We start from the raw sequence: 14936 nt of genomic DNA on the forward strand, positions 1-14936 counted from the left end.
ATTTTAATAGCTTTCATTCTAAATTGACCTACATGAGTAAGGCTGAGTTCACACTGCGTTTTTGTCTGTTTCACTATTTATATTACAGTACATTCAACAGTCAACTACGCTATTGTGTATGGCAAAAAAAAAAAAAAAAAAACTTGTGTTGCAATCATTTTTTTTGATAATGTAACTCAATCTGGAACTGATTCTGCTGTGTGGCATGAATCAGCATACAACAGATTGGAGGTTAACAATTGTTTTGTGTTTTTGTTTTCAGATGCAATTCATGTAAAGCAGCCAAAGCAGCAAGGAGATATTGACAACCAAAAGCTGGTGAAAAAGGGATTTCCAGTTGTTTGCTGGCATGGTCTTTACCAGGCCACTGATGTGTTTCCAGTTTAATATAAAGTACCCGTTCTGTGCACTGCAGTGCTTTAGAGATTGCTGATTATAACTGTACTTCTGCCAGGGAATCTAATGTCACCCGCTTTGACTGTGCAAAGCTGTTCCAAGAAAACATCCTATTTTCTTTTTTTACTACACTGGTGGTAGGCAAAAATGGGATATAAAACATTTCTAAATGTGAACATTGAGGTGCCTTTGTCCAACAACATGAAAGGGGTTTTATATATTTTTTTCCTACCCCTTTTTCTCTTTATTCAGAAATTCTCTAATACCCATGTTTTTCTGACAACACATGTAGCTTTTCTGAAGATGTTACTCAGCTAAAGTGAGCAGTAGGATTGTCAGGTTTCATTGAGCTAAAATAAACACAATCGCTATTGTGTACTGTGAGGACTAGGTTCAAACTTCACAAGAAATCCACGTCAGGGAAGCCAATATTTTATACTGAGAAAATGGAATTTAACTGGAGATGTATGAAACAGTAGAGCCAATGGCAATGCAATAAGATGTCTTTATTGTTAAATCAGAAGTTGTGGATCTGAGGTCATTTTGTAAAGTCAAAACTTCTGTTATATGAATTGTATCTCTTGCTCCTTGTGGTCATGAACTTTTTTTTTTTTTTCTTGTATATTTCACCCTTTAAATTCAGTCATGAGTTCTATGTTGGAGGTATTGCAAATAGGAGGTGATTTTTTATTTTTTTTGCCACTGCTTAAAGAAAGTTTATCGTTTGTAACCAATAAGCAGGGGAAGTGTAACTCCTGCCTTTTGTGCCACTTTACTTTAAATACATTAAGTACATTTTTTATTATGTAAATATATATTATATATATATATATCCTGAAATAATTTCTTTAATGCTGATGCATCCTTATCTTTAAATATATTTCTCAAAACAATGTCCTTTCGATAAGGATCTTGAAAATTGTGCAGATTATTGTTGAATATGATTAGTTGATGCCAAATTAGCTCAATAGATGAAATGCATCATTCTATATTTATTTAATCACAATGAAAACATCAAAATATATTTCCGTGATATCTTCTATCCTCATTGCCATTATAGCCACTTGCGGCAATGAAAGAAAAGGACATCGAAGCCAAGGTTTACTGTGCCCATTTACTACAAGATTGTGGATCTCGGAGTGTGGTATTACAATAGATATCTCATCTTAGGGTCAAATTTCAAAAGAATGAAATTGAATAATGTTATAATAAAATGGTATGTGAATTTTGTTGTATGATTGTTTGCATTGTCCTTAAGTTATAAATTGAGGTCTGAAGCATTTTATTTTTGGATGCAAATATTTTATATATTTGTTTATTCAGTCTTATCCACATTTTTGCAGCGGGGTTTGAATTAGAAATCTGGTAGAACAATTATATTGCTGCATAAACATATATTGCTTACCTGTCTGCGCTATTTCTGAAACCACCAAAAATCCATTTGTTTTAGTGGTCTTAGCCCAGTTTTAGGGGGGCAGTTGCACAGTGGCACAGATGACTTTAGGACAAGTGTCCAGATCATTAGGAGCACAGTGGCATCATTAAATTACTTAAGAAGGCATAGTGACACAATTACTTAAATATACTATACTGGCCTCTTTTATCACCACCCTGTCCCATGTGTCTTCCACTTCCCTACATCTATAATGTACCTGTACCCTTAGCAGCCGATATACAAGCTTTTGTCTTTTTCGCATGAGATAGATGGTAGGCTGGACCAGAGCAACAGCACTTGACACGGTGGGGATAAAACAGGTGTATGTGACACACAAAATATTTAATTTAATTTAGACAAGCCCTTAAGTGTCAGTGACATAATTATTTATATGGGGGGGGGGGGTGTAACATGTTGCAGTGTGGGACAGTAATAGAAGCTAGTGCAGTGGTTAAAATGCCAAAGACATCTGGGCAGCATAGATGAGAAAGTCATCTTCATGATGACCTGGACCAGATGTAGAACGAAAATGACTCAAATTAGAGAAGATGTCACTGGATTTAACTTTTTATTCTGCTTTTGACTGCATCTGATAAGTGGATATTGCTAAAATACGCTATATATTTTTGTGCATTTCCTCTTTGCAGCTAAAGTTGGAAGAAGATCCTTTGAGTTGTTACTAGATTGCTTGTAGACCTTAGGATATTTATAATGGATTGGCCTGGTTCTGCTGTCAGAATGGCAGTTGATCATTTACAAGGGTGTAGCTAAGGGCTCATGGGCTTTTGTACAAATGTTCAGCTTGGACTGAGTACAGCACCCTACTTTATGACTTCTGATTAGCTACTGAGGTCATGTGGTGTCCACTCCAAAAGGTAATCTGGGATGTAGGCGGGAGCCAAAATGGGGGATCAGAAAGGTAACACTAAAGCAGTATAGCATGTATTATAAAGTAGTGACAAACACACTACTAAAGTATGAAAATTACAGCCCCAATCATGATACAATGATTTGCAGAGAATTGTTCAATTCTCAGCAAATCATTATATCATGATTGGGGCTGTAATTTTCATACTTTAGTAGTGTGTTTGTCACTACTGTATAATACATGCTATACTACTTCCATTGAAAATACCATGTAGAGGGTTATCCAAGGGTTACCAAGTGTTATCCAAGGGTTACCTTTCTGATTCCCCATTTTGGCTCCTGCCTGCATCCCAGATTTCCTTTTGGAGTGGACACTACATGATCTCAGCAGTTAATCAGAAGTCATAAAGTAGGGTGCTGTACTCAGTTCAAGCTGAACATTTGTACCAAAGCCCATGAGCCCTTAGCTACACCCAGGCCAATCAATTATAAATAACCTAAGGTATGTAAGCAATCTGGCTACAACTCAAAGGATCTCCTACCAACTTTAGGCACAATGAGGAAATGCACAAAAGATATAACGGATTTTTAACAATATTTGTTGGGATCCATGGAGGCCAACTATGTTATTTTTGCATGGAATGGACGTATTCCGTTCTCTTCATCCAGTCACAGCAGTCTGCTCTGTAACCCCCATCATCGTTTTCATGTTGCAGTCTGATGGGAAAGGAGTAAGCACAGAGGAGTGCTAGTCCCACCCTCACATACTGGACTTTGTCTAAGCCTGTGCTTTAGTTCAGACAAAGATCATGGTGCAGCCGGGCAGAATTATGTTCTGGATGGTATTGGTACCCCTAGTGGTCTTGTTTATATGCCATGGTTTCTTTAAAATTAACAACATATAAAAAGATTTTGAATCTGGCAGCACCCACTTAACCCCTTGAGGACTGGGCCATTTCTCATTTTTGCACTTTCGTTTTTACCTCTTCCCCTTCTAAAAATTATAACTCTTTCAATTTTCCACCTACAGACCTAATATGAGGGCTTGTTTTTTGCGCCACTAATTTTACTTGGTAATGTCATCAATAATTTCACCACACAATGTATGGCAAAGTCAGAAAAAATTTGTGGGGCAAAATAAAATAATTTTGGTAAATTTGGGGGTTTCCTATTCTACGCACAGCACTTTTTGGTAAAAATACCACCTCATATTTATTCTGTAGGTCCATACGATTAAAAGGATACCAATCTTGTATAGGTTTGATTTTGTTTTACTTCTGTAAAAAAAAATTATTTTACACAGAAAGTAGTATCTTTAAAAATGTCCTCTTCTGACCACTATAACTTTTTTATTTTTTCGTATACGGAGATGTGTGATGGCTAATTTTTTTGTGCCGTAATCTGTTTTTTATTGGTACCATTTGTGTTTTGATGGGACTTTTTGATTGCTTTTTATTTATAATATACAAAGTGACCTAAAATACGCAGTTTTTGACTATGGTATTTTTTTTTATGTATACGCCATTGACCGTGCGGTTTAATTAACGTTATATTTTTATATTTCGGACATTTGCACACGTGCCGATACCACATATGTTTATTTTTATTATGTTTACATATTTTTTATATTGAATTTGGGGTGATTTAACAAACTTTTAAATGAAACTTCATAGAACTACATTGATCTGTGTGCTCTACACTCTATTGATAAAGCTTGGTCCAGCCAGGCTCTAACACAGAGCCACGGACTGCACTACAGGAGGGGGTAAGCCCTTCCAGCTACCTCCACCAGGGAGTGCTCTTAAAGGGGTACTTTTTAAATGAACTGGTGCCAGAAAGTTACAGATTTGTAAATTACTTCTATTAAAAAATCTTTATCCTTTTAGTACTTATTAGCAGCTGTATACTACAGAGGACATTCTTTGCTTTTTTAATTTCTTTTGTCTCGTCCACAGTGCTCTTTGCTGACACCTCTGTCCGTATCAGGAACTGTCCAGAGTAGCATAGCTTTGCTATGAGAATTTTCTCCTGCTGTGGACATTTCCTGATACGAGCATCAGGTGTAGCAGAGAGCACAGTGGACAAGACAAAAAATAAATTAAAAAAGAAAAGAATTTTCTCTGTAGGATACAGTTGCCAAAAAGTACTGGAAGGATAAAGATTTTTTAATAGAAGTAATTTAAAAAATCTGTTTAACTTTCCGGCACCAGTTGATATAACTCCTTGGGGATGGAGGGCGTACCTATACGCCCTCAGCCCGCTCCCTTTCTATAACACAGGGCCATGCCGTGGGGCCCGACCTCTAACAACGGCTGGGACCCGTGGCTAATACCGCGCGGCACTGATCGCGGTGCCATGCGCTACTAACCCTTTAGACGCAGCGTTCAAAGTTAATGTAAAGTGCTGCCGGTTAGCTCAGGGAGCTGTTTGGGATCGCCGCGGTGAAATTGCGGCATCCCGAACAGCTGTAAAGACAGCAGGAGGGTCCCTACCTTCCTCCATGCCATCCGATCGCCGAATCATTGATTATTGGTTTCCTATGAGAAACCAAAGATCAATGTAAAACATCAGTGTGAGCAGTGTTATAGCCCCCTATGGGAGCTATAAGGCTAGGTTCAGACTACGGAATCTCCGGGCAGAAAATTTTCGCCGGAGATTCCGAGTGCGGCCAGCACTGACTGAATCAGTCGGCGCTAGGACCACGCGGACACTGCAGTCTCCAATAGACTGCAATGTGTTTCGCTCAGATTTCCGCCTGAAGAAAGAGCACCGCCATTCTTCAGGCTGAAATTTCCAAGCGGATGCAACAGCTGGAGGCACATTTTTTCTATGGAAAAGTGTACCTTCAGCTGTTGTATAACTACAACTCCCAGCTTGCACAAACAGCTAAAGTGTATGCTGGGAGTTGTAGTGGTGCATCTGCTGGTTGCATAACTACAACTCCCAGCATGCCCGTTGGCTGTCGGTGACTGCTGAGAGTTGTAGTTTTGCAACAGCTGAAGGCACACTGGTTGTGAAACCCTTTTTTTTTTTTACCTAACTCAGTGTTTCACGACCGGTGTGCCTCCAGCTGTTGCAAACTACAACTCCCAGCAGTCGCCTTACACCATGCACCGTACATGCTGAGAGTTGTAGTTTTGCAACAGCTGGATGTCCCCCCCAATGTGAATGTACAGGGTACACTCACATGGGCGGAGGCTTACAGTAAGTATCGGGCTGCAAGTTTGAGCTGCAGCAAATTTTCTGCAACAGCTCAAACTGCCAGCGAGAAACTACTGTGAACCCCCGCCCGTGCGACTGTACCCTAAAAACACTACACTACACTAACACAAAAAATAAAATAAAAAGTAAAAAACACTACATATACACATACCCCTACACAGCCCCCCTCCCCAATAAAAATGAAAAACGTCTGGTACGCCACGGTTTCCAAAACGGAGCCTCCAGCTGTTGCAAAACAACAACTCCCAGTATTGTCGGACAGCCGTTGACTGTCCAGGCATGCTGGGAGTTTTGCAACAGCTGGAGGCACCCTGTTTGGGAATCACTGGCGTAGAATACCCCTATGTCCACCCCTATGCAATCCCTAATTTAGGCCTCAAATGCGCATGGCGCTCTCACTTTGGAGCCCTGTCGTATTTCAAGGCAACAGTTAAGGGTCACATATGGGGTATCGCCGTACTCGGGAGAAATTGGGCTTAAAATTTTGGGGGGTATTTTCTGCTTTTACCCTTTTTAAAAATGTAAAGTTTTTGGGAAAAGAAGCATTTTAGGTAAAAATTATTATTTTTTTTACATATGCAATAGTCGTGAAACGCCTGTGGGGTATTAAGGTTCACTTAACCCCTTGTTACATTCCCCGAGGGCTCTAGTTTCCAAAATGGTATGCCATGTGGTTTTTTTTTTTCGGTCCTGGCACCATAGGGGCTTCCTAAATGCGGCATGCCCCCAGAGCAAAATTTGCTTTCAAAAAGCCAAATGTGACTCCTTCTCTTCTGAGACCTGTAGTGCGCCAACAGAGCACTTTTCACCCCCATATGGGGTGTTTTCTGAATCGGGAGAAATTGGGCTTCAAATTTTGGGGGGTATTTTCTGCTTTAACCCTTTGTATAAATGTAATTTTTTTGGGAAACCAAGCATTTTAGGTAAATTTTTTTATTTTTTTTTACATATGCAAAAGTCGTGAAACACCTGTAGGGTATTAAGGTTCACTTTACCCTTTGTTACGTTCCCCGAGGGGTCTAGTTTCCAAAATGGTATGCCATGTGGTTTTTTTTTTGCTGTCCTGGCACCATAGGGGCTTCCTAAATGCGGCATGCCCCCAGAGCAAAATTTCCTTCAAAAAAGCCAAATGTGACTCCTTCTCTTCTGAGTCCTGTAGTGCGCCAGCAGAGCACTTTTCACCCCCATATGGGGTGTTTTCTGAATCGGGAGAAATTGGGCTTTAAATTTTGGGGGTATTTTCTGCTATTACCCTTTTTAAAAATGTTAAACTTTAGGGAAATCAAGCAATTTTTTTTTTTTTTTTTTTTTTTTTTTTTTTACATATGCAAAAGTCGTGAATCACCTGTGGGGTATTAAGGTTCACATTACCCCTTATGTTCCCCGAGGGGTCTAGTTTCCAAAATGGTATGCCATGTGGGTTTTTTTGCTGTTCTGGCACCATAGGGGCTTCCTAAAGGTGACATGCCTTCCAAAAACCATTTGACGCTCCTTCCCTTCTGAGCCCTCTACCGCGCCCGCCGAACACTTTACATAGACATATGAGGTATGTGCTTACTTGAGAGAAATTGGGTTTCAAATAAAAGTAAAAATTTTCTCCTTTTTACCCCTTGCAAAAATTCAAAAATTGGGTCTACAAGAACATGCGAGTGTAAAAAATGAAGATTGTGAATTTTCTCCTTCACTTTGCTGCTATTCCTGTGAAACCCGTAAAGGGTTAAAACGCTTACTGAATGTCATTTTGAATACTTTCGGGGGTGCAGTTTTTATGATGGGGTCATTTATGGGGTATTTCTAATATGAAGACCCTTCAAATCCACTTCAAACCTGAACTGGTCCCTGAAAAAAAGCGAGTTTCAAAATTTGGTGAAAAATTGGAAAATTGCTGCGGAACTTTGAAGCCCTCTGGTGTCTTCCAAAAGTAAAAACTCATCAATTTTTGATGCAAATATAAAGTAGACATATTGTATATGTGAATAAAAAAAAAAAAATTATTTGGAATATCCATTTTCCTTACAAGCAGAGAGCTTCAAAGTTAGAAAGATGCAAAATTTTCAAATTTTTCATCAAATTTTGGGATTTTTCACCAAGAAAGGATGCAAGTTACCAAAAAATGTTACCACTACGTTAAAGTAGAATATGTCACAAAAAACTATCTCGGAATCAGAATGATAACTAAAAGCATTCCAGAGTTATTAATGTTTAAAGTGACAGTGGTCAGATTTGCAAAAAATGGCCGAGTCCTTAAGGTGAAAAAGGGCTCAGTCCTTAAGGGGTTAAACGTAAACCTTTTCCTGCATGTAGTTATGATTTTTTCCAGAAGTACGACAAAATCAAACCTATATAAGTAGGGTTTCATTTTAACCATATGGACCTGCAGAATAAAGATAAGGTGTCTTTTTTTACCGAAAAATGTACTGCCTAGAAAGGAAGCCCCCAAAAGTTACAATTTTTTTTATTTTTTCTCTTCAATTTTGTCGCACAATGATTTTTTTTTTCTGTTTTGATTTTTGGGTAAAATTATGTCATTACAAAGTAGAATTGGTGGCACAAAAAATAAGCCCTAATATGGATTTTTAGCTGCAAAATTGAATGGGTTAAGATTTTTAAAAGGGAAGGAGGAAAAAACGAAAGTGCAAAAACTGGAAAACCCTCCGTCCCCAAGGGGTTAAAAAAAAAAAATTCTACCGGAGTACCCCTTTTAAAGGACCCTTTAGACGCAGCTATCGGCATTGACAGCAGCAATCTCCACATGCACACTTGACTAAGGAGCCTGTGCCATACACAGTTTGCTGTCTTAGGACAAGCTGGCTCGTCCATAGATGGCACCGGTTAAAACTCACAACTGAGCAACTTAATATGGGTACTAGCCACAGTTCTTCTCATAGACTGAGGAATGGACTATGTATTTCTGCTAACATGCACAGAATAATACAATGTTAGTAGAGTGTGCCATAGATAATGTCTCCTTTTGTTCATTTAAATGGCATTCGTGATGTAAAATGCTCTGATTCCAATGTCACAATCTTCCTGTTAGTCCAATTGGAAATATTTTTTTTTATATCCAGAACTAAAAATGAATGCTTAAAAAAATACAAATGCATATTTTCAATAGAAATAAAATAAAACTAAGCCATACAGAAAAAACATGTTGCTGCTTTTCCTATTTTACCATGTCAACAGTTTCACCAACACTTCTGTCCATGACTGTATGACCATAACTTTCCCCAGGACTGGTCCTTGGCTATATGACCAGCACAACCTCATATTTTGGACTTTTTTTTTTCCCTAAAACACTTAGAGTACTGAAGCCTAATACAACTTATAGGTATTGTTGTCGACACGCCCCCTCCACGTATCTCTATGGGAAAAGCGGAAATCGAGCTGAATGAAGTGGGCATGTCTGTTGACCTCTAAGTAAGTTTGACGACACGAGGGTTAGCCGCGACAGGGCCGGGTCCCCGTACAGGAGATCTTTGGGGGGTCCTAGCGCTCCTCCCCCCCCCCCCCCCCCATACAGACACATCCCCTATCCTGCGTATAAGTTATTTGTGGCTGCATTACTTTTTTAATTAATGCTTTTAGTGAGGTAGAACATTGAGGGGTTTTAAATGCAGCTATTAAATACAAAGCCAGAAATAGATCATAAATGGAGGACATACACAAAGAAACAACTGGAGCTATTCCATTTTTCAAATCTACACCTGGGTTTTGTATAAAATCTTAATTAAAAATTTTTTATAAATTCTTAGAATTTGAAAACATTGAAAAATTGTACAATACACTTACCAAAATATCTTTCAATAAATGAATAGAAAACAAAAATAACCATACAGAAAATTCCTAACTAAATTTGCCCACACTGAGAATTGATGAGAATAGGCTAGGTCAATTCCCAATCTAGATGCAATTCAACCCTAAATCACGTAAGTATTATGCACTTGTACTAGAATAACAGAAAAGTTAGGTACTTCTTAATATTTTCCACAATATAATCATTGTTCTGGCTTTGGTTACAATATGAAAACTACTGTAAGATGAGTGGAGAGCTAGAAGTCTAGATGTGACAATGGGGAATCTGCAGGCCCCCGGGAGGGTGCACCAAATAACCTGGTACTCCTACTCTTAATCCTTACTCTGCTTACACCTCCAGCACTCAAATAAGGTCTGTGGGAACATTCTAGATGAAAAATGTGTAAAATACCAATAAAGTAATTTGCAGGAGTCCAAGTGGTTAGCACACTGAGAAACTTTGGCAAAGAGATTATAAAAAGTGATTTGGTCTCTGTGATATCAATACCTAAATATTTTTCCCAGCGGGATTAAAACGCTCTCACGAATGGAGAACGCTTCAACCCCCATTGGCCCCGACTGCTATCAGCAGCCAGGACCCAGAGTTAAGGCAGAGCACTGCCGATCGGGCTGATGCCTGGCATTAACCCCTTTAGACACCGCGATCAAAGTTGACTGTGGCATCTAAAGTGATGGTAAAACTATCCCGGCAGCTCAGCGGAGCTGATTGGTACTATCGCAAAAGAATTGCGATGTCCCGATCAGCTTGCTGAATGATAGGGGGGGTCTTCACCTGCCGCCTCGTCGTCAGAAAAGCAATCTACTGCTCCAAGCCTGCCCAACAGGCTGGAGCAGCAGAGCGCCGATAATACTGATCATTGCTATGCTATGGCACAGCATTGATCCGTGTATGCAATCAAAAGATTGCTTAAACCTAAAATAAATGTGAATAAGCCCCCCCCCCAAAAAAAAATATATATATTTGCATCTCCCCCTTTTCCTATTTATTAAATAAAATAATGTAATTTAAAAAAAAATCATATGTGGTACCGCCGCGTGCGTAAATTTCCGAACCAATAAAATATAAGGTTACCTAAACCACATGGTCGATGGCGCACACGTAAAAAAAAATACCAAAGTCCAAATGAGCATTCATATAGCCCTGTATGCAGAAAAATAAAAAATGTATAGGGGTCAGAAGATGACAATTTTAAACATACTAATTTTTGTACATGTAGTTATAATTTTTTTTAAGTAGTAAAATAAATAAAACTACATAAATTGGGTATCCTTGTAACCATATGGACCTACAGAATAAAGATAAGGTGTCCTTTTTACTGACAAGTGCCCTGCATAGAAACGGAAGCCCTAAAAAGTAGCAAAATGGCTTTTTTTTTTTTTCCATCTAACCCCACAAATTATTTTTATTTCTCTTTTTGCTTCGCCGCAGATTGTTATAGAATAAGTCATGTCAGTAAAAAGTACAATTGGTGACACTAAAAACAATCCCTTATATGGGTCTGTAGGTGAAAAATTAAACATGTTATAATTTTTAGAAGGTGAGGTGGAAAAAGCAAAAGTGCAAAAACGAAAATAGTTATGAGTCCTTAACCACTTAGGGACCAAGGACGTACAGGTACGCCCTGACGTCATGGCACTTACTGGAACGTCATGTGTCCGCTCCCGATCTATAACGTGGGGCCACGGGGTGGCCCCGCGTCATAGCTGGTCGGGCCCGGCCTCTAACAACCGGGACCCGTGGCTAATAGCGCGCGGCATTGATCGCGGTGCCGCGCGCTATTAACCCTTTAGACGCGCCGTTCAAAGTTGAACCCCCTTCTAAAGTGAAAGTGAAACCATGGCGGTTAGCTCAGTGGGCTGTTCGGGATAGCCGCGGCGAAATCGCGGCATCCCGAACAGCTTACAGGACAGCAGGAGAGTCCCTACCTGCCTCCTTGCTGTCTGATCGCCGAATGACTGCTCAGTGCCTGAGATCCAGGCATGAGCAGTCAAGCGGCAGAATCATACATCACTGGTTTCCTATGAGAAATCGCTGATCAATGTAAAAGATCAGTGTGTGCAGTGTTATAGGTCCCTATGGGAGCTATAACACTGCAAAAAAAAAAAAAGTGAATAAAGATAATTTAACCCCTCCCCTATTAAAAGTTTGAATCACCCCCCTTTTCCCATAAAAAAAAAAAAGTGTAAATAAAAATAAACATATATGGTATCGCCGTGTGCGGAAATGTCCGAATTATAAAAATATATCATTAATTAAACCACACGGTCAATGGCGTACGCGCAAAAAATTCCAACGTCCAAAATAGTGCATTTTTGGTCACTTTTTATATCATGAAAAAATGAATAAAAAGTGATCAATAAGTCCTATCAATGCAAAAATGGTACCGATAAAAACTTCAGATCACGACGCAAAAAATGAGCCCTCATACCGCCCCATACGCAGAAAAATTTAAGTTATAGTGGTCAGAAAATGACAATTTTAAACGTATTAATTTTCCTGCATGAAGTTATGATTTTTTTCCAGAAGTACGACAAAATTAAACCTATATAAGTAGGGTATCATTTTAATCGTATGAACCTACAGAATAAAGATAAGGTGTCATTTTTACCGAAAAATGTACTATGTAGAAATGGAAGCCCCCAAAAGTTACAAAACTGCGTTTTGTTTTTTTTTCTATTTTGTGTCACAATGATTTTTTTTTTCCGTTTCACCATAGATTTTTGGGCAAAATGACATGTCATTACAAAGTAGAATTGGTGGCGCAAAAAATAAGCAATCATATGGATTTTTAGGTGCAAAATTGAAAGAGTTGTGATTTTTTAAAGGCAAGTAGCAAAAAACGGAAAAAAACCCCGGTCCTTAAGGGGTTAAGGACCAAGGGCGTACCTGTACGCCCGTGGGAATTCTGGTCCCCACTGCTCACCTGGAGGGGACCGGACCGGGATGCCTGCTGAAATCATTCAGCAGGCACCCCATGCAAACCCCTGGGGGGGATCGCCGCAAATCGTTGGTCAATTCAGACCGGCGATTCCGGGTTATATGGGTCTCTGGTGACGATCCCCATGAAGGGATAGGCAATATTCCTGCTATTGGTCAGAAGTGACCAACCAATGGCAAATCGGTGGGGTGTTTAAAGTTTAGTTCCCCGCTTTGGCCACCCACGGTAGTCCGGGCAGAACGGAGGAACTGTGCTGTGACCGATGGGCCGCGATGAGGTGTGGCTCCCTGTTGCAGACTACGGAAGCTGGTAGTGGTCTCTATACTGTGGCCTTCCAGATGTTGCAAAACTACAACTCCCAGCATGCCCAGACAGCTGTTTGCGGTCTGGGCATGCTGGGATTTGTAGTTTTGCAACATCTGAAAGGCCACAGTTTGGAGATCACTGTGCAGTGGTCTCTAAGCTTTGGCCCTCTAGGTCTTGCAAAACTATAACTCCCAGCATGTATGAACAGCAAACGGCTGTCTCGGCATGCTGGGAGTTGTAGTTGCGTGCCTCCAGCGGTTGCATAACTACATCTCCCAGCATGCCCTTCGGCGATCAGTACATGCTGGGAGTTGTAGTTTTGCAACAGCTGGAGGCACCCTGGTTGGAAAAGCTTGTTAGATTCTGTTACCTAACTTAGCATTTTCCATCCAGTGTGCCTCCAGCTGTTGCAAAAGTAAAACTCCCAGCATGCACTGTCTGTCAGTACTTGCTGGGAGTTGTAGTTTTGCAACAGCTGGAGGTTTGTCCCCCCACACACACACACACACACACGAGCGAGTTTACAGTGCGTTTCCTGCTTCAAGTTTGAGCAGAGGCAAATTTTCCGCCGCAGCGTAAACTCCCAGCAAGAAACTCACAAGAGGTAAAAGGAAAAAAAGAACCCCAAAATTAGTAACGCAATTTCTCCTGAGTATGGAAATACCCCATATGTGGGCGTAAAATGCTCTGCGGACGCATAACAGGGCTCAGGAGTGAGTACACACCATGTACATTTGAGGCCTAAATTGGTTATTTGCACAGGGGTCGCTGATTTTACAGCGGTTCTGACATAAACGCAAAAATAATAAATAACTGCCCACGTGTCCCCACAATAAATAACCACGTCTCCCAATTTTGGAAACTTCACCCCTCACGGAATGTAACAAGTAGTATAGTGAGCCTTAACACCCCACGGGTGTTTGATGAATTTTCGTTAAAGTTGGACAGGAAAATTAAGAAAAAAATTTTTAAGGCTCACTGGGCCCCTTGTTATGTGCCTTGAGGGTGAAGTTTCCAAAATAGTATGCCATGGTTTTTTTTTTTTTGCTGTTCTGGCACTATAGGGGCTTCCTAAATGCGACATGCCCCCCAAAAACCATTTCAGCAAAATTCACTCCAAAATCCCATTGTCACTCCTTCCTTTCTGAGCCCTCTAGTGCACCCACTGAGTACTTTATGTTTACGTATGAGGTTTTTCCTTACTCGAGAGAAATTAAGTAACAAAGTTTGGGGGACTTTTTCTCCTATTACCCATTGTAAAAATTCAAAAACTGGGTCTACACGAACATACAGGTTTAAAAAAAAATGAAGTTCACTTACGTCCTAACCAGCAGCACAAGTGGGGTGTTCTGCACCTGTGAAGCTGGCAGGACGGTGGAATTTTTAATTCCGCCCAAGTAATTAAACATTTAATTAGTACCCCATATAAGGCCCCCTCCCTTAGGCCACATTGCTTTTTTTTCTGTCCTGTGCGGACAGCAGGACGGTGCAGGCTCTGCTACTTTTTTTTTTAACAGAGCCTGCATGGATCCCTCTCCCCATCTTTCTTAGGGGAAGAGTTTTTTATTATATATATATTTACTTATTTTTTTCTATCTTGCAGCCTTATGGCTACCCCTCTTTGACTGCGGGACAGCGTTCTGTCCCAAGCTCAGTGGATCCGCGACTTCGGTCTCAGACCGAAGTTGCGAGAGTTGGCGTGAGCGGCGCTGTGTGCCCCTCCTAACTGTTAGGGGTCCGCTGATCCCTCTGTGTTTGGGCTAAGTCCGCCCTTACCTTATTTGGCAGCGCTGTCTGTGTCGCTCCATCGCTGCAGCGGCAGCTCCGTGGACCAGAATTGCGTCGTCTGACGACTTCCGGTCCGGCGTCTGTGCTTCTAAGCGCAGATTACCTTAATCTCTAGGATTTTTTGCAAATCCTGTTGTGTATGTGCCCCTTCCAAGAGTGGGAAGGGACAC

General features: G+C 40.4%; 1 protein-coding gene across 6 annotated transcripts in view; it reads left to right on the forward strand.

Moving 5' to 3' along the window:
• LOC130290303 (phosphatidylinositol-binding clathrin assembly protein-like) overlaps nt 1-1621 on the forward strand; it is a 99280-nt gene extending 97659 nt beyond the window's left edge. For all 6 annotated transcript variants that reach the window (XM_056537724.1, XM_056537729.1, XM_056537723.1 and 3 more), the window contains one exon: nt 263-1621. In XM_056537724.1, coding sequence (XP_056393699.1) covers nt 263-277 — 15 coding nt within the window. In that variant the 3' untranslated portion in view covers nt 278-1621. The remainder of the gene's footprint in view (nt 1-262) is intronic.
• Nucleotides 1622-14936: the final 13315 nt, after the last annotated feature.

This window comes from Hyla sarda, chromosome 9, assembly GCF_029499605.1.
Source record: "Hyla sarda isolate aHylSar1 chromosome 9, aHylSar1.hap1, whole genome shotgun sequence".
In the NCBI taxonomy this organism is placed as follows: Eukaryota; Metazoa; Chordata; class Amphibia; order Anura; family Hylidae; genus Hyla; species Hyla sarda.